The 24063-nt window shown below is 38.8% G+C and overlaps 1 protein-coding gene across 3 annotated transcripts in view; it reads right to left on the minus strand.

Moving 5' to 3' along the window:
* CUNH9orf3 (chromosome unknown C9orf3 homolog) overlaps positions 1-24063 on the minus strand; it is a 384867-nt gene that overhangs the window by 117548 nt on the left and 243256 nt on the right. For all 3 annotated transcript variants that reach the window (XM_012814094.2, XM_023508155.1, XM_023508160.1), the window contains 3 exons: positions 21366-21468; positions 20623-20730; positions 1647-1690 (listed from right to left, as the gene is read on the minus strand). In XM_012814094.2, the coding sequence (XP_012669548.1) occupies positions 1647-1690; positions 20623-20730; positions 21366-21468 (255 nt within the window). The remainder of the gene's footprint in view (positions 1-1646; positions 1691-20622; positions 20731-21365; positions 21469-24063) is intronic.

The following is a 24063-nucleotide window of genomic DNA, read 5'->3' on the forward strand; positions in this document are numbered from 1 at the left end:
TGCAAAAACCATAGCTACAAGTATGGGTCAGAAATGAGGAGAGTAATGTTAGCAGAGAATGTTATTCAGAGAAATGTTTAATTTCTCAAGATTCCCCCCCTTTATTGTTTGAATACCAATTTTGCTATTAGAAATTATGTTTCTGGTATTTACTTTAAATGTTTAGGGCCTAAATTAAGATAGGAAATTAGAAGAAGGTTGTAGTAAACCTAGTTTAGCCTGTGACACAGGTCTTAAGCCTCATCCATAAACCTTGTAGATGATCAGCCAGCCTAAAACTGGACACTTGCAAAAATGAGGCTCTCCTCCCTTTCCAGGGCAATGAGCTCATACTAAGCAGTGTCCTGAAAAGAACATGGGCTAGAGCCAGACAGACATAATTCCAATCTATTCTCTCTCACTTGCTGAGAGATCTTGGAAAAAGATACTAACTCCTGAGCACCTCAGTTTCCTCATCTGTAACATACTGGATAAGAGCATAGGCTCCAGAGCTAGACTGACTGGACTCAGGCAGCCCAACCACATACAGGTAGCTGGGAGATCCCAGGCTGGTTACGACCTCTTGGCATATCATTCCTCTTTCTTGGTAAAATAGGGATAAAAACCAAATAGTGCTATTCTGAGGATTAAATGAGTGTCTGGACATAGTCAACTCTCAGTAACCATGGGCTTATAATAATCACTAGTATGATGACAATGATGAAAAGTGTTGTAGTAAGGGCTGAATAATTACTGTATGTAAATCCTGTATCCAATGCCTGATCTATAGAAAATGATTATAAAAACTAATCAATCATTGATTGAATGCCTACTTTTAAAATATATGTTAGCTCCTTTAATCCTCCCTAAAGCTCTGCCAGAGAGGGTAAAAAGCTGAAATTTGAAGGGATGATGTGACTTGATCCAAATCTCATAGTTGGGTAGTAGCAGAGTTGAGTTTAGAACCTAAGCGAGCCTGACTTTGAATTCTAGGCTATTATTACTATATATTTTTGCCTTCAATTAAACAATGCTTCCTTGTATTAAGCTGCACTAACTGGGAGCTACCCTAACTTTTTATTTATTTATTTGTTTATTTTGGAGATAGAGTCTCACTATGTCACCCTTAGTAGAGTGCTGTGGCATCACAGCTCACAGCAACCTCCAATTCTTGGGCTTAAGCAATTCTCTTGCCTCAACTTCCCAAGTAGCTCGGACTACAGGCACCCACCACAATGCCTGGCTATTTTTTGTTGCAGTTGTCATTGTTGTTTAGCTGGCCCAGGCCAGGTTTGAACCTACCAGCCTCAGTGCATGTGGCTGGCACCGTAACCACTGTGTTATAGGTGCTGAGCCTACCCTACATTTTTAGAACTTTCCCCTCCTCCATTCTTTTCTACAGCAGCCAAGGCCGCAGACTGCCTTTGGCCTGCTTCCTACACCACCTTCAAGGCTCCTGACTCTGGGATCCCCAGTTGTACACATTGGTCCTAGCATCCCAAAGTTGGGCTGATTATCCTGTGATTCCCACTGGCTTAAGTTGGTCCCTACCTCTACTAAGAGAAGCAGGTTGAACTTTTTAGGTTGTCAAAAGCCAAAAATGATGGCAGGGCCATTTTTAACATTCAAAGTAAAACTGGCCTCTTAATTCCTAAATTGGTCCTTACTTTTTTTCTTCTGGGATGTTCTCCAATAGCATTTGAAGGAAATCCTGGGATAAGAAAAAAGAAAACCATTAAAGATGTCAATCAATAAATAACTATGCCTGGACCCATGCCAGATACTGAACATTCTTAACTGCTGACAGCTCACCTGCTAGGGAAGCTAAAGCTATGCCAACTTAATAGACTGTATACTCAATTTTTTAATTTTACAGGGTAATCAATCCAATCATTTAAAGAGATTTGTTTTGTAAGTACCACACACACACAAAAAGTGAAGAATGAAAAGCTTGTTATTTTGACCTGATCCAATTGCCTATTTATTTCACTTCATGTTTACCCATTTCAAAAGGCTGGCCATCACATAAAGTGTTACCCTATTCTAGTCATGCATGGTTGCCTTTTTTGAGAGCTTTTCCTTGATATTCCTCGTACATATAAAGCAATCTGAACACTAAGAAGCTAGTAACTTACTTGTAACTTTCTTGCATTTTTCTATAGATAAAGACAAATACCAAGATAATAAGTATATCAATCAAGGAACAAAGATGACCCCAAGTCCAGTTGTGGCTAACAAGTCCCTGACTCTATCTGCAGCCTCTTCTTGTACTGCTGTGCAAATCCTTAGATATTGGACATTTGAGATGTTCATGTGATACATGATACTTTTTAAACCTAAAGGTATGACTTACACACATGACACACTCATTTTTTCCTTTACTATAGAAAATATCAAGCATAATCAGAAATAAACAAAATAGTATAATTACTCTTCATGGCCTCATCAACACACAGCCAATCTTGTCCCTCCACTTCCTTGCCATCCATATTATTTAGAAGCAAATCTCAAACCTTACATAATTTCATCAATAAAGGTTTTTGGAAATATCTCTAAAAGACAAGGACTTATAAAACATAACCACAATACCGTAACACCTAAACAATTCAAATATGAATGTTCATTTACATTTAATTTGTATCTTGAGGGAGAAGGAGTCCAAGACAGTGGGACTAGATACATTGCCTCACTAGCCACTCTTGGCCACTCTAATATCCAAGCACAGAGACAAGTAAATTTAAGGAGAAGGAGGAAAAGAAAGGAGAAAGTAGGGGAAGGAATTGAACACAGTGAGGAAGAACCAACAAAAAAATTCTGGCAAAATAAAAAACCAGAACAGATCAACTCCCCCAAGGGATCATGAGGCAGCTATTACTAAAGGCTTCCCCCTAAAGAAATTATGAAAATAACATAAAGGGAATTTGGAATATGGATGGCAAAAGTGATGAAGGGAATAGAAGAGAAAGTGGAAAACCACTGAAAAGAAATCCAAAAATTGACCCAAGAGATGAATAAAAGAAATGATGAAAGTAGAAAGGATATACTGGGAGGCACCTGTGGCTCAGTGAGTAGGGCACCGGCCCCATATACCGAGGGTGGCGGGTTCAAATCCAGCCCCGGCCAAACTGCAACAAAAAATAGTCGGGCATTGTGGCAGGCGCCTATAGTCCCAGCTACTTAGGAGGCTGAGGCAGAAGAATCGCCTAAGCCCAGGAGTTGGAGGTTGCTGGAGCGACTCCGCTACACTCTACCGAGGGCGAAAAAGTGAGACTCTGTCTCTACAAAAAAAAAAAGAAAGGATATACTGTAGCTTAGTGAATTGATGGAGACATTCAGAGAACTTAAAGATGTAGTTGAAAGTATCAGTGAAAGATTAAACCATGGAGAAGAAAGAAAGAATCTCAGAGCTAGTAGATAGGGTTCTTGCTTTAACTCAAGCATTTATGAGGCAGAAAAGAGGAGAGTAAAAGCACAGAAATCTCTTAGAGAATTATGGGACTGTATGAATTATACAAACATATGAATTATAGGGATCCCTGAAGGAGAAGATCAATCCAAAGACATGGAAGCCCTACTGGAGGATATCATAACTGCAAATTTTCCAGGCATCACTAAGGATTCTGACACATCCATTTTTAGATGGATATCAGACCCCAATTTGTTTTAATACAAATAGGGCATCTCCTAGACACATTATAAAGAACTTGGCCAAGGTCAAAATGAAAGAGAAAATTCTGCAAGCAGCCAGGAGTTAGCACCAATTGATATATAGGAGCAGATCCATCAGGGTGACAATAGACTTGTCAACTGAAACTTTACAAGCCAGAAGAGATTGGGCTTCAACTTTCAATTTACTCAAACAAAACAACTTCAATCCTAGAATCCTGTATTCTGCCAAACTAAGTTTTATAATTGATGAAGAAATCAAATCTTTTACTGACAAGCAAGCATTGAGAAAATTTGCCATTACATGGTCAGCTCTGCAGGAAGTAGTCAGACCCATACTACACACAGACCATCACAATGGACCAACACCAAAGTAAAGGACCACTATCAATACCCAGAAATGAAAGGTCAAAGTCTAGCTTCCATAATGGCTCTACTGATAAAACTAGGTAGACCCCTCACAAAACAAGACAAACAGAACTCTACCAAATTTATGAATTCTCTCAATAAATGTGAATGGTTTGAATTCCCCACTGAAGAGGCAAAGGCCGGATGACTGGATAAAAAAAACACAAGCAAACTGTATGTTGTGTACAGGAAAAACATCAAGCCTCTAAGGACAAAAAAAGACTCAAGGTGAAGGGCTGTAAAACAATATTTCAGGCAAGTAGAAATCAGAACAAAGGCAGGATTGCAATTTTATTTGGAGATACAAGTGGATTTAAAGCCACTTTAAGAAATTAAAGAAAGACAAAAATGGACACTATATACTGGTCAAGGGAACAATACAACACGAAGGCATATCAATTATAAATATATATGCACCCAACTTAAATGCTTCCAGATTTATGAAACAAACTCTAGCCTGCCTGAGCAATATGATAACCTACAACACCATAATATCTAGGGACTTCAATAACCCATTGACAGAACTAGACATATCCTCTAAACAGAAACTAAACAAAGTAATAAGGGACTTAAATGAGACCCTAGAATAATTGGGCTTAATAGATATATACAGAACATACCACCCCAAAACTATTGAGTATAAGTTGTTCTCCCCAGTTCATGATCAGACTCCAAAGTTGACCATATCCCAGTACAGAAATCAAACCTCAACAAAATTAAAAGAATAGAAATTATGGGCTCGGCGCCTATAGCTCAACCGGCTAAGGCGCCAGCCACGTACACCTAAGGTGGCGGGTTCGAATCCCCAGCCCGGACCCGCCAAACAACAATGACGGCTGCAACCAAAAAATAGCCGGGCGTTGTGGCGGGCGCCTGTGGTCCCAGCTACTTGGGAGGCGGAGGCAGGCAGGAGACTCGCTTGAGCCCAGGAGTTGGAGGTTGCTGTGAGCTGTAATGCCACGGCACTCTGCCCAGGGGGACAGCTTGAGGCTCTGTCTCAAAAAAAAAAAAAAAAAAAAAAGAAATTATGCCTTATATCTTTTCAGACTGCAAGAGAATAAAGGTAGAACTCAACTCCAACAAAAACCTTTATCCCTGCATAAAGTCATGGAAACCAAGCAATCTTATGTAGAATGACAGCTGGATTAAGGAGGAGATAAAGAAGGATATCTTTAGATTCTTCAGACATAATGACAATGCAAACACAAGCTATCAAACCCTGTGGAATACTGCAAAAGCAGTCCTAAGAGAAAAATTTATTGTATTAGAGGCCCATATCCAAAAAGCAGAAAAAGAAAAAAAAGCAGAAAGAACACATTAAAAAATCTAATAGACTACTTCAAGAAACTGGAAAAGGAAGAGCAATCTAGCCCCAAACCTATCAGAAGAAAAGAAATAACCAAAATTAAATAAGAAATAAACAAAATCAGTAACAAAAGAGTCATCCAGAAAATTAACCAAACAAAAAGTTGGTTCTTTGAAAAGATAAACAAAATTGATTAACACTTTGGTCAGATTAAGTAGAAACAAAAAATTAAAATCTCTAATAACCTCAATCAGAAACAAAAAGGGGAAATAACAATAGATAACAGTCATACAGGAGATTAGCTCTGATTACTACAAAAAACTCTATGTCTAAAAATTTGACAATGTGGAAGAAATGGACCAATACCTGGAATCACACAACCTACCTATACTCACCCAGGAAGAAACAGAAGTCTTGAATAGACCAATATCAAGCACCAAAATTGAAGCAACAATAAAATTCCTCTTTCCCTTCCTCCACCAAAAGCCCTGAACCAGACGGCTTCACACCAAAATTTTATCAAACCTTAAAAAAAGAATGTGTATACATATACTGCAGAATCTGTTCCAAAACATTGAGAAAGAAGGAACCCTCTTCAACATGTTCTACAAAGAAAATATCACCCTGATACCAAAACAGGAAAGGAACCAAATAAAACAGAGAACTACAGACCAATCTCACTAATGAATATTGATGCAAAAATACCCAATAAAATCCTAGCAAAGAGATTGCAGCTATACATTAAAAAAGTTATACATCATGATCAAGTAGGCTTCATCTTAGGGATGCAAGCCTGGTTTAGCATACATAAATCCATGCATGTAATTCACCATATAAACAGAGGCAAAAACAAAGACCATATAATCCTCTCAATAGATGCATAAAAAGCATTGGACAAAATTCAGCATCCTTTTCTGAAAAGGAACACTTAAGAAAATAGGCATACATAGGATTTTTTTTTTTTTAGACAGAGCCTCAAGCTGTCCCCCTGGGTGGAGTGCCATGACATCACAGCTCACAGCAACTCCAACTCCTAGGCTCAAGCGAGTCTCCCACCTCAGCCTCCCAAGTAGCTGGGACCACAGGTGCCTGCTACAACACTCGGCTATTTTTTGGTTGCAGCCGTCATTGTTGTTTTTGGCGGGCCCGGGCTGGATTTGAACCCACCACCTTAGGTGTATGTGGCTGGCACCTTAGCCACTTGAGCCACAGGTGTCGAGCCTATAGGATATTTCTTAAACTGATAGAAGCCATCTGTGACAAACTCACAGCCAATACTGAATGGAGCATTCATATCATACTGAATGAAGTAAAACAGAAGGCATTCCCACTTAGAACTGGAACCAGATAAGGATGTCCATTATTGCCACTACTATTCAACATAGTGTTGAAAGTTCTAGCCAATGCAATCATACAAAAGAAAGATATTAAGGGCATTATTCAAATGGGGGTAGATAAGACTAAACTTAGTCTTAGTCTTATTTATTGATGGTATAATCTTATATTTAGAAAATCCCAAAGACTCAACCACAAGATTTCTGGAAGTGATCAAGAAATACAGTAACATCATGAGGGTATAAAATCAATGCCCGTAAATCAGTAACCTTAGTATATGCTGATAACAATCAAGGCAAGAAGCAAATTAAAGACACAATATCCTTCACAGTAGCTTTAAAGAAAATGAGATACCTGGAAATATATCTAACAAAGGAGGTCAAATATCTCTACAGAGAGAATTATGAAACCCTGAGAAAAGCAATAGCAGAAGACATTAACAAATTGAAGAACATACCATATTCTTGGATGGGAAGAATCAACATTGTTAAAATGTCTATACTAACCAAAGCAATCCACAGATTCAATGCAATCCCCATCAAATACCAATGTCATACTTTGAAGAACTTGAAAAAATAGTACTTCACTTCACATGGAATCAGAAATAAAAATATGAATAACAAATACAACTCTTAGAAATAAAAACAAATCTGAAGGGATCACTTTACCAGACTTCAGGTTATATATTACAAGTCCACAGTGATTGAAACAGCATGGTATTGACAAAAAATAGAGACAGAGATCTATTGAACAGAATAGAAAACCTAGAGATGAAACTAGTCTAATATTGCCATCTGATCTTTGATAAACCAAACAAAAGCATACAATCGGGAAAAGAATCCCTATTTAATAAATGGTGCTGGGAGAACTGGATAACCACTTGTAAAATACTGAAACTTGCGTTTCTCAGCACTCACAAAAATCAACTCAAGATGGATAAAAGATTTAAATCTTTTAAGACATGAAATGATAAAAACCCTAGAAGAAAGTGTAGAGAAAACTCTTGATGATGCAGTGCCCATAGCTCAGTGCACAGGGTGCCGGCTACATACACCAAAGCTGGCAGGTTTGAACCCGGCCTACTCCAAGTAAAACAACAATGACAACGGCAACAAAAACAACAACAAAAAAATAGCTGAGCATTGTGGCAGGCACTTGTACTCCCAGCTATTTGGGAAGCTGTGGCAAGAGAATCACTTAAGCCCAAGAATTTAAGGTTGCTGTCAGCTGTGACACCAAGGCACTCTACCTAGGGGATTATAGTGAGACTCTGTCTCAAAACAAAAACAAAAACAAAAACAAAAACAAAAAAAAACTCTTGACGACATTGGCTTGGGGAAAGATTTTATGAAGAAGATTCTATTGGCAATTGTAATTCCAACAAAAATAAATAAAAGGGACTAAATTAAGCTAAAAGGCTTCTGCACTGCTAAAGACACAACAATTTAAACAAACAGACAACTTTCAGAATCGGAAAAGATATTTGCATGCTACAAATCTGACAAAAAGTTGATAAGTAGAATCTACACAGAACTGAAATAAATCAACAAAAATTGAGCAAATACTCCCTTTTATCATTGGGCATTCTTCACAGAAGAAGAGGAATGACCAACAAACATGAAAAAAATGCTCATTGTCCCTTATTATCAGAAAAATGCAAATCAAAACTACCTTGAAATATCATCTAACCCCAGTGAGAACAGCCCACATCACAAAGTCCCAAAGTTACAGATGCTGGTGAGATTCTAGAGAAAAGGGAACACTTTTACCCTGTTGGTGGGATTGCAAACTAATACAGCCTCTTTGAAAAGAAGTATGGAGAATCCTCAAAGAATTAAAAGTAGAACTAAAAGTTCTAAGTTCTAAAAAGAACTAAAAGGCTCGGCGCCTGTGGCTCAAGTGGCTAAGGTGCCAGCCACATACACCTAAGGTGGCGGGTTTGAATCCCCAGCCTGGGCCCACCAAACAACAATGATGGCTGCAACCAAAAAATGGCCAGGCGTTGTGGGGGGCGCCTGTAGTCCCAGCTACTTGGGAGGCTGAGGCAGGAGACTCGCTTGAGCCCAGGAGTTGGAGGTTGCCGTGAGCTGTAATGCCATGGCACTCTACCCAGGGGGATAGCTTGAGGCTCCGTCTCAAAAAAAAAAATTAAAAAAAAATAAATAAAATAAAAAGAACTAAAAGTAGATCTTCCATTTGATCCTGCAATCCTATTACTAGGTATCCACCAAGAAGAAAAAAAATCATTTTACCATAAGGACATATGCAGTAGAATGTTTACTGCAGCTGAATTCATAATCACCAAGGATGTGGAATCTAACCAAGTGCCCATCAACACATGAATGGATTAATAAACTGTGATAGATGTATACCACAGACTACTATTTAGCTATAAAATGGAAGGGGACTTTATATCTTTTGTATTAACCTGAATGGAGTTGGAGAACATTCTGCTTAGTAAAGTGTCACGAAAGTGGAAAAACAGGTATCCAATGTACTTGATACTAATAAGAAACCAGTAGATGAACAAATACACACCCATACAAGAGAAAAGCACAATTAAACTCAAGTGAGGGAGAAGGGGAGAAAGCGGAAGGAGGAGGATTGGTGGGCTCACACCAACAGGCACAATGTAAGGGTTTATTGCACAGTTTCTGGGTGAGGGGCACAACTACCACTTGGAGTTTACCTAACAAACACAAACAATTTAACCTAACTGCCTGTGCTCTCATATTAATCTGAAATAAAAAAAATAATAATTTGTACCTTGAGTATTGTGACCCATCATTTTAGCCCATCTTATTCTGGAATCTTGATTTGGTCTTAACTAAAGTCATCAGATAAAATATATAATGCCCAGCAAAACTGTGAGCAAATTACCAGTATACTAAAAAGTTATTTATTGTTTATGTGAAATTCAAATTTAACTATATTTTTCTATTCTGTATTTTTTTTTTTTTTGCAGTTTTTGGCTGGGGCTGGGTTTGAACTTGCCACCTCTGGTATATGGGCCAGTGCCCTATTCCTTTGAACCCCAGGCACCGGCCTCTATTCTGTATTTTTATTTGCTACATGGATAACCCTGTGTCAATGTTTCCTTATCTGAAGGTTTGATAAGATATATTTCAGATTAATACAGAACATTAAACAAACAAGAATAAAATTTAACTTTCATGGAACTTGATGATATTGAATAATAAATAAGATTTATACTTGAAGTTTTTCTTTTAAGAAATACAAAATAATCTTTCAAAATAGGCCCTTGGTTCCCAGCAGGATCAAGTCTGCAAATACAGAGTCAGCACAGGGCTCTGTGAGATCCATTTAACTTGGAGTGTGAGATGGAAGAAACAGCCCAGACCTTCATAGTACCAAACTGACAGAATTACAGAGGAATAGAAATCTGCAAACAACCTGACAAGGTGTTCTTCTATCATCACACTGAAATGTAACTTTCACTATGGTAGCAAAGCCAGCCATCTTATTTCTACATGATTATGGGTGGTAATGGGCCATTTCTTCTAGAGGCAAAGTCTTCCTGTTAAGAAAATTAATGCAAGATTTATTCCTTGCTACGTCTGTTCTCCTTCTAAGACTTTACTTGTTTATTGGTGCTTCACCTATAATAACAATACAAAGAATAATGTTTTTAACTAATTTTTAAATTAGTTTAATGTTTTAAACTAATGTTTAAAAAAGGAAGTAGGGACAACTCCCTCATAGATTAATACTTCACAACTGAAGTCCCTCCTTGTACCTGCAATGGATATATGTAGAAATGTCAAAGGAAACAAGAGTTGTATTTAGAATGCAAAGAATTATTTTTGTTTGAGGTTCTTTTTTTCCACCCAGGCTAGAGTTCACTGGCATCATCATAGCTGATTGCAACTGCAAATGCCTAGTCTCAAGCAATCCTTCTGCTCAGCTCTCAAGTAGCTGAGACTATAGGTGCCTACCACTCTGCCCAGCTAGTTTTTCTATTCTTATTAGAGGTGGAGTCTTGCTGTTGCTTAGACAGGTCTTGAATTCCTGATTTCAACTGATCTTTCTGGCTTGGCCTCCCAGAGTGCTAGGATTATAGGCATGAGCCACCACACCCGCCTTGAGGTTCTTAAAGTCATTATTTTTATTACTTTTAAAATTATTTTGGAAAGAAAGTTAAAACAGAAATTCATTTATCACAATTTAACATGTTTATAGATTATTTTGTAATCTAATATAGATATATCAATAGATTACTTTATAGATTACTTTTTCATTGGCATATTGATAGGATTTTTGATTCTTAAAAATCCAAGTACTATAATAAACTCTTACTAATTTCACTTCATTATCTCCTTATACCCCATACCAGTTTATACTGCATTTGCCTGGTTATTTCTGCTCAATTATATGGGGGAAAATTACATTAACTCAATGGTAAGGAGAGAATTTAATTGCATGAGAAGCAGGAAATTCAGAGTTAACCATAATTCTGTCCTTTTGTATTTTCCATTTACAGTTGGATCCCTCTTTACAGGACTATGGAGTACAATGATCTAGAATTGTGTGTGAATAGAGGATAAGTGCAGGAAGTCCCCAGGAAACCCTCCTTCATTTTTTAAGAAACATGGTTGTCCAGCCTCCCAGCAGGTTACTACACTAGAGCATTTGCCTCTTCCTGCCTCAAAGAGATCTACAGGGAGCACAGTCCTTAGCTAAAGATTGCCACTTAATGCTGGGATGACAAGTCTAGGGGATCACAAAACCTAACACCTTGGGCATCTCTTAAACATGGTATCTGGATTTCCACAGTCTATGGGAATGAATGTCTTTTTATGGGTGTTTTTCTGTTCTGTGCACCATCTGATGCAAGAGACACCTGGTCTCATCCAGGGGATCTTTGTACCATCTATCAGAGGAATCAACTCAACTGGTCCTTCTTACTCCTTTCATAGACTCAATCTTCAACCATGGGACACTGGTTTTCCTGGCTCTTTTCATAAATTGGTATAGACACCTAGAGAGGAATTGTGACAAAAGCTTTTCCCAAGTCTTTACAATGGAATGAAATAAAAAGAAGAATGTCTCTTGTGATTATTTCTTTCCTTAACCACCTCTGTATTGGCAGTTTTGTGAAAGCAACTTACAAATCTTAATTGGATGAGGAGGGCTTTCCTTCATGACTGATTCTAAGATCACTGACAAAGTCAGCTAGCAACAGATAATAGGGGTCCAGTTTGTCACCTCTCCAGCTGAAAAAAAAAAAAACCCTGCTGTTTTGAGAGGGGGCTGAGATGAATTTTTATCTGGGTCCTTGGCAATGGTTACAAGTCCATGCCCTGGTCAGAAAAGAGATTCCTTGTGAAAATATTTTTTTCATTTCTTACTTTCCTAATAATCTATATATTAATCAGGTCAGTCCAAGACAGCTTTTATTGATTAATACTTAACAAAACTAAATTAAACACTACAATTTAAAAACAAAACAAAATAACACTGATTTTGGCATGTGGCTAATCTGGCAGTTATTTCTTGGTCCCGGTCAAAGTATTCAACAAAAAGCAGGTGCATGTAGATTCTACTGGATAAATTGACACTGGATTGATAATTAATTACAGATGACTGGCAATTTCTGTCAGGTATTTCATGAGTAATTGTCAAAGTCATGGGATGGGCAGGTGGGGGAGGCAAAACAAACAAAATATTGAGGCGAGGACAGGATTGGCAATGTGAGAACTGAGAAGACATGTAATGGGCAGGAAGCATCCTTGTTACACTCAGGACAGGAGTTTTAGTAGGGGCCAGAAAGATAATGATATTGAAGTGCTGGCAGATGGGATGTTTGGAAGGGAAAGGATTAAGAAGTAAACCGGAGAAGGAAGAAACTGAGGGACTTCTGAGCAAAGGAACTGGGTCACAGCCCTTCCTCATCAATTATTAACTACCCATATGAAGAAAAACACAAGCCATTTAAAAAATTAGTAAGAACTTGATTAGCAGCATCCAAATAAGGAAAAACAGCTTCATGGAATACACTTCAAAAAGAGGCAACAAACAGAGAAATATAAAATTCAAACGCAGCTTCTAACTGTCCCTCTGCACAACCCCTAACTTCCTGCTCAGCAGTAGATGCCCAAACCCCAAAAATTCTCGCAAATACCCATACATTTAGAAAGAATAGGAATAGCTTTGTCTTTCTCTTTTTTCCACTGTGGTGGGACGGGAAATGTTTGCTAGCAAAAGATGGGAAAACAGGAAATAAACACCCGAGGAAGACTCTGATGAACTGTATAAGTTCTAGGGCTTCCACCTGAATTGGAGGAATACTATTGTATTGATTGAGAAGGTCTCTGCAAAGGGGGAAAGCTACACCTTTATTAAGTCACAAGACTCTTGGAAAAGGATACTGAACAATGTTTCAAGAGTGGCAAAGCCAAATTCTTCCAACAGAGATTATGCTATGTATACCAGAGGTCCTCAACCTTTTTGGCATGAGGGACTGGTTTCATGGAAGACAATTTTTCCATGGACGGGGGTGGGGGGGTGGGGTGGGGGCAGGGAAGTAGGATGGGACAGGAGGTAGAGCTCAGGTGGTGATGCTGTGCAGCCCAGTTCCTAACAGGCCACAGACCAGTAGTATTTCTCTGCAGACCAGGGTCTGGGGACTGCAGCTATACACAACTCCAGTGGAGCTTGTCCCTCCTCCCCACTCTACACATAACATCCAAGTTTCAAACTAAAGCTTGGAGGGGAAGAAAAACAGGCCTAAGAGGAGATGATAAAGGAATCAAAGATGATTTTCCAAAACATATGAGAAGAAATAAAAGGTCAGGATAAGGCTATTAATGCTAAGAATGAGCAAGAAGGGTGGTAACTATGCAAACTAATACCATGATGACAACGCACATAGAGAGAGGGAAAGAAGGAAAGAAATGTACCATATATAAAGGACAAAGAATCCAGTCTTGAAAAAAAAAAAAACATAATCCAAGGAATAGAGGAAAATTCTCCATGAATGCTTAACACCATAAAATAAATTAACAATAACAAAAAGTCATACATTCAGTGAAATCAAAGCTCAAAGATTAGATGACAAAACAACAACATGAGATGAAAAAGGAGATTTTAACACAAAGGAAATACACTAAGGACTAAAATAATACCAGTATAGGAACATTAACAAAATAGAAACAGCAAGGAAAAGAACAGACGTTAATGAAAATAACATTAAAAAATAAAGGGGTTGCTTGAGATAAACTTAAGTCTTGAAAAAGAAAAAGAAAAAAGCAATTGGAAAATAATAGGCATAGAGGGCAAAGATAACATACCACAAGATAATTGGTAACCTTGAAGTTCAGAATCCTGCAAGGGGAAAAAATGTGTTCAAGGATACAGCTAAGCCAACATCATTGTAAGAAGGAAGACTAGAATCTAAGACTAAAAATAAAAATATACACTGTTTTCCAGGAAAAAAAAAAGTGATGCAGAATCATGGACACCGAGCCATTTGCTGATTAAATTTGAAAGATGAAGAATTCTTCTGCTATCTACGTGGTATAAAGAGGGAAAAATAGGCTGATTTCACACAAGTTTACTCAGCAGGATTTAATGCCAGAAAGCAATTGAGCAGTGTCTATAAAGTTCTGAGGGAATGAAAATGTGACCCAAGAATATTACAATTAGTTAGTAATTCAAATATAAAGACAATACGCAAGCATTCTTAAGCAGTAAGAAATCAGAAATCACAGAACTTGTGAGTCTGCAACTTGAACACCAATTTGAAGTTGAATTTCAGCCAAGAGTTGAATCCAAAATAAAATATTCACGAATATAGAAGCATGGTAAAATGACTGGTGGTAAAGGCTGAAATCCTTTAAATACTGAACTAAGACTATTCAGCTGTGAAAGTTATGGTTACATATTATAAATGAGATCAACCTTAATATGTAAAAACAGTAATTAAGAAAAATTTAGAATTGAGGGAAAGCAGTAGAAGTATATAACTGCTAATCAGCAGTTATATCTTTTTTACAGTAGGGAATAAACTGATGGTTTCTAAAAACAAAATATATAGGGAAAGGAAAAAAATAATTTCAACTCAATTTTTTTGGTAATGTTTCTTAACCATAGAAGAATCTTTTAGGAAATAATCTCTCTTACCTTTATCTGAACTTCATAAAGTTCTTTATCTTCATTTTTTAAAATTAAATTCAAGCAAAAGAAAATTTACATGTTTCACTAAAAAGCACATATAGCTGGGCATGGTGGTTCATGCTTATAATTCCAGCACTTTGGGAGACCAAGATGGGAGAATTGCTTGAGGCTGGGAGTTTGAGACCAGCCTGGGCAACATAGCAAGACTTCTTTTCTACAGAAAATTTAAAAAATTAGCCATGCATAGCAGTGCATGCCTTTAGCCCCAGCTAGAAAACTACTTGAGACTTGGCACCTGTCTCTCAGTGACTAGGGCACCAGCCACATACACTGTAGCTGGCGGGTTCAAACCTGGCCCAGGCCTGCCAAAACAACAATGACAACTGTGACCAAAAAGAAAAGTACTCGAGCCCATGAGTTCAAGTTGAGCTATAATTGTGCCACTCACTCCAGCCTGGGCAACTGAGTGAGATCTTGCCTCTGTTTAAAAAAAAAAAAAAAAAAGCACATGTAATATAATCCTATTTTCATAAAATTATTTCTGTCCAATAACATCTATCTTCTATATATGTATATACACATATACCATATACACATACAGCCATATGTATACATACCATGTTTAAGAGAAATGGTATGATTTCTAGAATGAGAAATGGTATGATTTCTAGAATGTTATTCATATAAAAGTAATTACAAGTTTCTGTGCAGTGGGATTTTGGATAATGTTTTACTTTCTTCTTTGTACTTTTCTGCATTGTTTGAGTCTTTCATAATGCATATGTGTTGGTTGAAAAAGCAATAATTTCTGAACAAAGCAAAGGCTACAGTAATCAATACAATATGGCACTGGCATAAGGATAGAAATACTAATCAATGGAATAGAATTGAGAGTCCAGAAATAAACCCTCACACTAATGTTCAACTGATTTTCGGCAAGGATACCAACACAAATCACGGGAGGGAAAGAACAGTCTTTTCAACAAATGGTTATGGGATAACTGGATGTTCACATGCAGAAGAATGACTTTGGACCCTCATCCTAGCACCGTACGTAAAAATTAACTCAAAATAGATCAGAGGTTTAAATACAAGAGCTAAACCTATAAAACTTTTAGAAACAAACTGCAGAAGTAAATCTTTGAGGCCTTCAGTTAAGTGGTGGTTTCTTAGACATGACACTTAAAGCACAAGCCACCAAAAAGAAAATACATGGACTGGACTTCATCAAAATTAAAAACTTTTGTGCCAAAACTTTACTGTCAAGAAAGTAAAAACGACACTGTATAAGATGAGGTAAAATATATATATATATACATACTTTGAGACAGAGCCTCAAGATGTCGCCCTGGGCAGAGTGCCATGGCATCACAGCTCACAGCAACCTCCAACTACTGAGGTCAAGCGAGTCTCCTGCCTCACTTCCCAAGCAGCTGGGACCACAGGCACCTGCCACAACGCCTGGCCATTTTTTGGTTGAGCTGTCATTGTTGTCTAGCAGGCCCAGGCTGGAATCGAACCCACCAGCTCAGGTGCATGTGGCTGGCACTCCAGCCACCCGAGCCACAGGCGCTGAGCCGAGGTAAAATATTTGTAAATCACATATCTGGTAAGGAACTTATATCCAGAATACATAAGGTACTATTATAAGTCAATAATAAAAAATAAATAACTCTAAATAAAAAATGGGCAAAAGATCTGAATATACATTTTTCCAAAGAAGATATACAAACGGCCCATGAGCACATAAAAAGTATTTAACATCATTAGCCCACAGAGAAATGTAAATCAAAGCCATACTGAGTTATCACTTCACACCCTCCAGGATAGCTATTATCAAAAAACCAGAAGGCCCCCAAAGCTGCAGATGCTGGCAAGAATGTGGAGAGAAGGGAACATTTTTATACTGCTGGTGGGACTGCAAACTGATACAGCCTCTTTGGAAAGAAGTATGGAGAATCCTCAAAGAACTCAAATTAGATCTTCCATTTAATCCCACAATCCCATTACTAGACATCTACCCTGAAGAAAAATATATTTTATTATAAAGACATTTGCACTGGATTATTTATCACAGCTCAATTTACAATTGCCAAGATGTGGGGACAACCTAAATGCCCATCATCTCAGGAATTACTGAACTGTGGTATATGTAAACCATGGTCTACTATTCAGCCATACAATGGATGAGAACTTTACTTCTTTTGTATTAACCTGGATGGAGTTGAAACGCATTCTTAGTAAAGTATCACAAGACTCAATACTACTAATGTGAAGCCAGAAGATGATCTAATACATGCCCACATAAGAGAAAAACTCAATTCAATTCAAGTTGGGGGGGAAGGCAGGAGGGAAAAGGGAGGAAGGAGGGGGAATCTGTGTGCTCCCACTTTATGGGCACAATATAAGGGTATATTGCAGGACACAACTACAGTAGGGACTTGACTCTACCTAACAAATGCAAACATTGTATGCTAATTGTTTGTACCCTCACCTTAATCTGAAATTAAAAAACAAAACAAAACAGAAGGCAACTGGTACAACCAATGTTGGCAAATATGTGGAGAAACTGGAACACCTGTGCACTGCTAATGGGATTGTAAAATGGTGCAGCTACTGTGAAAAGCAGTATGGCAGCTCCTCAAAAAACTGAACACAGAAATTACCATATACTATAGTGATTTCCACTTCTGGGTATGTACTCAGAAGAATTAAAAGCAGGGACTTGAACAGGTATTTGGACAGCAGCAATATTCACAATAACCAAAAAGTTAGAAACAATCTAAATTTTCATGAACAGATGATTGATAAACAAAATGTGGTATATACGTGCAATGGAATAGTCAGCCTTAAAAAAGGAAGAGAATTCTGTCACATGCAACAGTGGGGATGACCCTTAAAGACGTTACGCTGGGTGAAGTAAGCCAGACACTACAGACACAGACAAGCATCGTAATGTTCCACTTACATCTGAGGTACCCACAGTAGTCAAATTCATAAAGACAGAAGGTAGAATGGTAGGGACAGCATGGCCAGGGACAGCAGGGTGGGACTGTTGCCAGGGACAGCAGGGTGGGAACAACGAGGAGATACCAGGGTTCAGAGTTGCAGTTTGGGAAGATAAAATAGTTCCGGAGATGGTGGTGATTACCAGAAAAAAATTGTGAACGTACTTGATGCTTCTGAACTGAGCACTTAAAAATGGCTAAGATGATTAAGTTTTACACTGTACTACATATATGTTTTATCACAATTGAATATAAATTGAAATAAAGGCTAGGAGCAGTGACTCACACCTGTAATCCCAGCACTTTGGGAGGCAGAGGCAGGAGGATTACTTGAGGCTGGGTGTTCAAGACCAGACTGAGCACTACAGTAAGACTCTTCTCTACAGGCTCGGCGCCTGTGGCTCAAGTGGCTAAGGCGCCAGCCACATACACCTAAGGTGGTAGGTTCAAATCCAGCCCAGGCCCGCCAAACAGCAATGATGGCTGCAACCAAAAAATAGCCAGGCCTTGTGGTAGGCATCTGTGGTCCCAGCTACTTGGGAGGCTGAGGCAGGAGACTCGCTTGAGCCCAGGAGTTGGAGGTTGCTGTGAGCTGTGATGCCACAGCACTCTATCCAGGGCAAGAGCTTGAGGCTCTGTCTCAAAAATAAAAAAAAAGACTCTTCTCTACAAAAAAATTTCAGAATTAGCTGGGCACAGTAGTATGTGCTTGTAGTCCAAGCTACTTGGGATTACTTGGCAAGGGTAATCTTGGGCCTGGGAGTTTGAGGTTGCAGTGAACTGTGATTCCATCATCACACTCTGGCCTGCACCTATTAAATGATTCATTCATAGGAAATGTCCAGAATAGGCAAATCCATAGAGACAGAAAGGAGATTAGTGGTTGTCTAGGCCCGGGGGCAATTGAAATGGGAAAGTGACTGCTACTGATTTCTCTTGAGTATGATAAAACTGTTTTAAAATTAGATAATGCTGATGGTTGAACAACCTTGTGAATACATGAAAAACCACTGACCAGGGCTTTTAAAGGGTGAATTTTATAGTATGTGAATTTTATCTCAATAAAATTATTATTTAGAATATATAAACAAAAGAAACATCGGCTGCTTTGGCTGGTTGTGAGAGCACTCAGAGTACCATGGGAAGGGAAAACCAGAACCTAGACGTCACAGGAAACAATGCACTCATTTAACCCTGACCTGTCTTGGTGAGAAGGTGCTGTAAACAGTTGGAATTTGGACTGATCAAGCTTGTAAGACTTCTGAACAGTTTTCAAATTGCCTACCCAAATACGTGCTTAGGGCGCACCCTCCCTACCCCCCACCACAAAAAATAACAAGAAAATACAGGTGAGGAATAGCTGCCGTCTTGTTAGACTTATGTAATTCCCTCCACGTGTCTTCAGATTATACATGGGCATCCTTTACAACTAACATTGTAGTTAATTTGGCTCATGTGCATGAGCATAATTATCAAATATAAAAAACTACCCTGAGAATGCATCATCTACTTTCTATCAGTTACAAGCACCATTTTCAGAGCCTCTCACTCCCTTGATTTCCTTGCTGTGTACTGCTTGGCTCCGTAAAATGGCAGGGTCTCTCTCTCTCTGATAGTTTTGTGGCCAGGCTGTCTGAATATTTCAGTGTATCTTGTTATTAATCTGTTTATCAAATATTTATGGTATACTTACTGTGTGCCAAATATGCACTAAATACTGGTGAAATAAAAACATGGTCTGGCCTTGTTGAACTCATACGGAGAGTGGAGGAGAAAGAAAAGAAACAGCCCCATAAATGAAAAAATATAAGGGTAGATAATGATAATGGCAATGAAGGTGATGAAAAGGGTAAAGGGGCAGGGAATAAGAATCTGTGTGCTTATCCGCATAGCTGGGATGACCCTGAAGTTGTGACATTCAAACTGAGACTAAAGGGTAGACAACCTTGAAAAGGGTTAATTCCAGGAAGAGGGAACCAGCAGGATTGTTTTGTTTTAGTTTTTTAAGGTTACTTAAGGTACAACTACATAGTGCACCGTGAAAGTTTTGAGACAAGCCTGTATTATGGTCCATTATTTCACTTCCAAGAAACACAGTACACAGTGTCTTTTCTGATTCACCGTGCAAGTTTTAATTTGCTCGGCTTATCAGTGTTGCTGAGAGCACTTCATTTGTTTCTGTCCGCATGGATTTTACGTTTCTTGATTTTTTTATATCTCAGAACTTTCGAAATGATCCACATATCCACATCACTGTAGGTGAGAAAGCTTGGGGTTTCGGTTCATCACAAAACTATGAGGAGATTACTCTCCTTGAAATAATATTTTCCAGGTTGGGTATGGTGGCTCACACCTGTAATCCTAGCACTCTAGGAGGCCGAGGCAGGTGGATTGCTTGAGCTCAAGAGTTTGAGACCAGCCTGAACAAGAGCGAGACCCTGACTCTACTAAAAACAGAAAAACTAAGTAGGCGTATTGGTGCACGTCCATAGTCCCAGTTACTCACGAGGCTCTTTCCCAAGAGTTTGAGGTTGCTGTGAGCTATAATGCCATAGCATTCTACCCAAGGCAACAGAGTAAGACTGTCTCAAAAAAAAAAAAAAAAAAAGAAACAAACAAACAAACAAACAATACTTTCCTTGTGTCCACTTCATTAACTTCCTATTTTTTCCACTGTATTAAATTATAAATCTTTCCCCTACTCTAATACTGGCATAATCTAATCCCCATATACCACACCTCCTCCAATTATATATCATGGACTCATGAGGCCCCATAAATTACCTGGGAAAGAATCAACTGCCCATGAAATGTGTACACAAATTTTCTTAAAAATGAGAAGTAGGTTTCATCTCCAAGCCTTTTGGCAAGGAATCGAAGAAGGAAGTAGCCCTAGAAGAAAGGAGAGAAAGAAGAAAAGACACCTATTATGGGTTCATCACAGAAATGCTTACACAGTCAACGCTAATTAACCTACCAGGACACGTGCACATCTAGAATGTACTTTCTTACCTGTCCCAGGCTGCCTCCTATTCTGATCAGGAGTCTAAGCCTAGAGATTATTTAGTTTTCAACTCCTTTGGTAATGGTGTCGCCATGAAGCCCGGACAACCATCATGGACTAAAAGGGAAGAAGGGCCCGCTCCTCTGACTTCCCTTAGCAGGAAGGACCTTTACCACGTCAAAGACTTCCCTGTTACTCATGGCTTCTAGTCACAACCTGACAGCTACATAAATGTTCTGCTCCTCAAAGCTTATGTGAAGCAGGGAGAAGGGAGGTGCAGGGCAGGAAACAGTTTGGCTTCCTTCGATTCATCTTTTCCTAATGTAGTCTCCATTTCGGTGTATAAAGTGCTTAAATTATTGGACATTCAGATATTTCCTTAGTCAGATATCATTATATTATTGATGATTTTTTTTTGTTTGCTTTGCCTTGGCCATATTACTGATTTTCACTGTTAAATTGTGTAACCTAAAACATACTGCACTGTCACAACTGGCTTTTTCTGCCACTTAGATGCTCTTACCTTTAAATAATGCACCTGCATGAAGATCTTCTCTGGCTTGAGTCCATTTTTGATGACTGATGCTCCTGAGTCACTCACACGGCCAGTTTTTTCTTTACTGGGTCTAAAACAAAGCAGTAACAATTTCTTTAAGTACATAATAAACTCTAATTAACTATAATGTCATCTTATTTCTTATTTTCAGAGTTGCTCAAAAACATCTTAATTCCATTCAGTAGTGCCAGGTATAATTCAAAACAGTTCACATTATATATTCACATACTGAACAAGAAAGGATTGTATTTGAGTTGGGAACCTGAGGTTGGCTATTGGCAATATTTTATATCCTCTTATCCAAGATTAAATCCTGCCAGACCCTCAAGGAATCTAAGCTCCAGTATGAATTATTTAAGAACCTATACCCTTTTTTTTTTTTCTTGATGGGAATGATAGACTGGGAAATGCAATGGAAAATGTAGCTTTACTTAAAAGAGTAACTTGTATATTTTTCAAAAAATTGTGAAAACCTCAATGTTATCCACTTCTCTGGATATGTGTTTAATAATTAAGGCTCCTTTAAGAAATATTTATATACTGAATCCATTTTAGAATGACAAAAAAGTCATAGAAGCTCATGTTTTTAGAAGTAGGGGACATTCGTTATCACATACGTCCACATTCTCACTTCACAAATGAGGGAAACTGAGGCACGCAGAAGTTAAGACTATGTTCACAATCTTATTGCTTGTTTTGATTTGTGGTGAGACTAGGATTGAAACTAGTGTCTTCATATTATCTATCACTATGCTGTAAAGTTTTTAATATTTCTAAAAAAATCCTTTGATAAAATACAAAATAGATCCTTTGTGCCATCTAGTAGAGATTTGTACATTGTGCTGTAGTGAAGCTTCAACAACTAGCTAAAATCAAAATAATTGACAAGGTACCTGCAGTTTTCAGCTGTTCTAAAACCAGTACTTACTGGACAAAGATTGAGGAGCATGTGTTGAGAAGGGGAAGGCAAGGAAGGACAAGAGGGTTGGCACATCAGAAAGGCAAGGGAGGGGCATTTTAAAATGGTAGTGTGGTGTCACATAAGCCACACTGCCTCTGGAATCTGAGAGACCTAGTTCTTTTTTTTTTTTTTTTTTTTTTTGCAGTTGTTGGCTGGGGCTGGGTTTGAACCCGCCACCTCTGGTATATGGGGCCGGCACCCTACTCCTTGAGCCACAGGCACCGCCCGAGAGACCTAGTTCTAACAGCAGCGTTACCTTTTACTACCTGTTACTTACTAGCAGGTCACTTACATTTCCTCACCCTCAATTTGCTCTCTTGTAAAATGGAAATAATCCTACCTACCTTCCCAGGTCCTGTGGAGAATAATTAAAATAATATATTATAAAGCCCTTAGCAAGAGCTAGGAGATAGAAATTACTCAATAACCTTAATAAAATATTCTCCACAGAACCACTGATTAATTCTTAGTAGAATATTCCAGCACATTATCCCAGCAGACACCTAAAGACGACCATGACCAGCCACTACCGTTAACTGCTTAGTTTCGGTTTTTCTACCTGATCCCTAACTTACCTACGTGAACACACTTGTAAGAATAACTAGTCCACTTGATCTTCATTTAAGACTCCTCTGAAAAGCATCAGCTTCTTTCCCGGCTCTCAAGTTTGTCCGGGGGCGAAGTGTTTTCATAAGAAAGCCACACTATCTTTCATAGGGGGTAGGGGAAGGAAGGCTTCCCAAGAGTCAGCCTGAATTCAAACCAGGTTGCCCAGCCCCAAGAGAGACAGAGTTGCAGTGAGTCTTTTATGCCCTTGAGTTCTGGATTGAGACTGTTTTAGAAGGGGAGAGACACAAGAGAATGATGTAAATCTCAGCTCAGAAGGCTGGCTTCCAGGCTCCAGTTCCTAATGACGCCTGTAGTTGCTGTTTTTTCCTTTGCCTAAAAATGTCCTTCCCGAAAGCATCCTCTCTTACTCTCCTCTTCCACCCGCTCCAAATGAAGAAGTGCTCCAGAAAATTCTTTTATGCTGACAGCATCCAAAGCAAATATACAAGTCCCCAAGAGACTCCTTTTAAAGTGGACTTGCTGCCAGAGGGAGCAGTGTGCAGGCAAGCTTTGCAGAAAGTCAGAAGGCTTGGTTTTTAGGAGGAAAAGACACTCCATGAGTGGAAATGAGTAACTCCCATCTCCGGGCTACTCCAATTGTCAAAGTGCCACTTATCCTAGGTCGGTGCCAAGAGACAAACTATAAGAGAAAGCAGGGGATGGACTGCTACCACATGCAATGACAAAGGTGACTCTCACAGCCAAGTGCAAGAAGTCAGACCCACACAGAGCACATACAAATGGATGATCCCATTTTGATGAAGTCCAAGAATAGACAAAACTGACCCAAGGTGACCCAGGTCAGAGTAATGATTACCTCTAGGAGGAAATGTTGACCTAGAAAAGAAAAGCGGCAGGTTTCTGGGGTGCTGGGGATGTTCCAGATCCTGATCTGAATGTACTTCCATGGAGATACAGAGTAAAAATCCTTTGAGCAACTAACTAGTAAATATTTGTGCACTTTAGTGTATATATATATTTTTGGGGGGGGGGGCCAGGGCTGGGTTTGAACCCACCACCTCCGGCATATGGGGCCGGCGCCCTACTCGCTAGCGCCAAAGGCGCCACCCTAGTGTATATATATTTTAATTGGAA

Source organism: Otolemur garnettii, unplaced genomic scaffold (assembly GCF_000181295.1).
Source record: "Otolemur garnettii isolate 467f Iridium unplaced genomic scaffold, OtoGar3 scaffold00006, whole genome shotgun sequence".
NCBI lineage: Eukaryota > Metazoa > Chordata > Mammalia > Primates > Galagidae > Otolemur > Otolemur garnettii.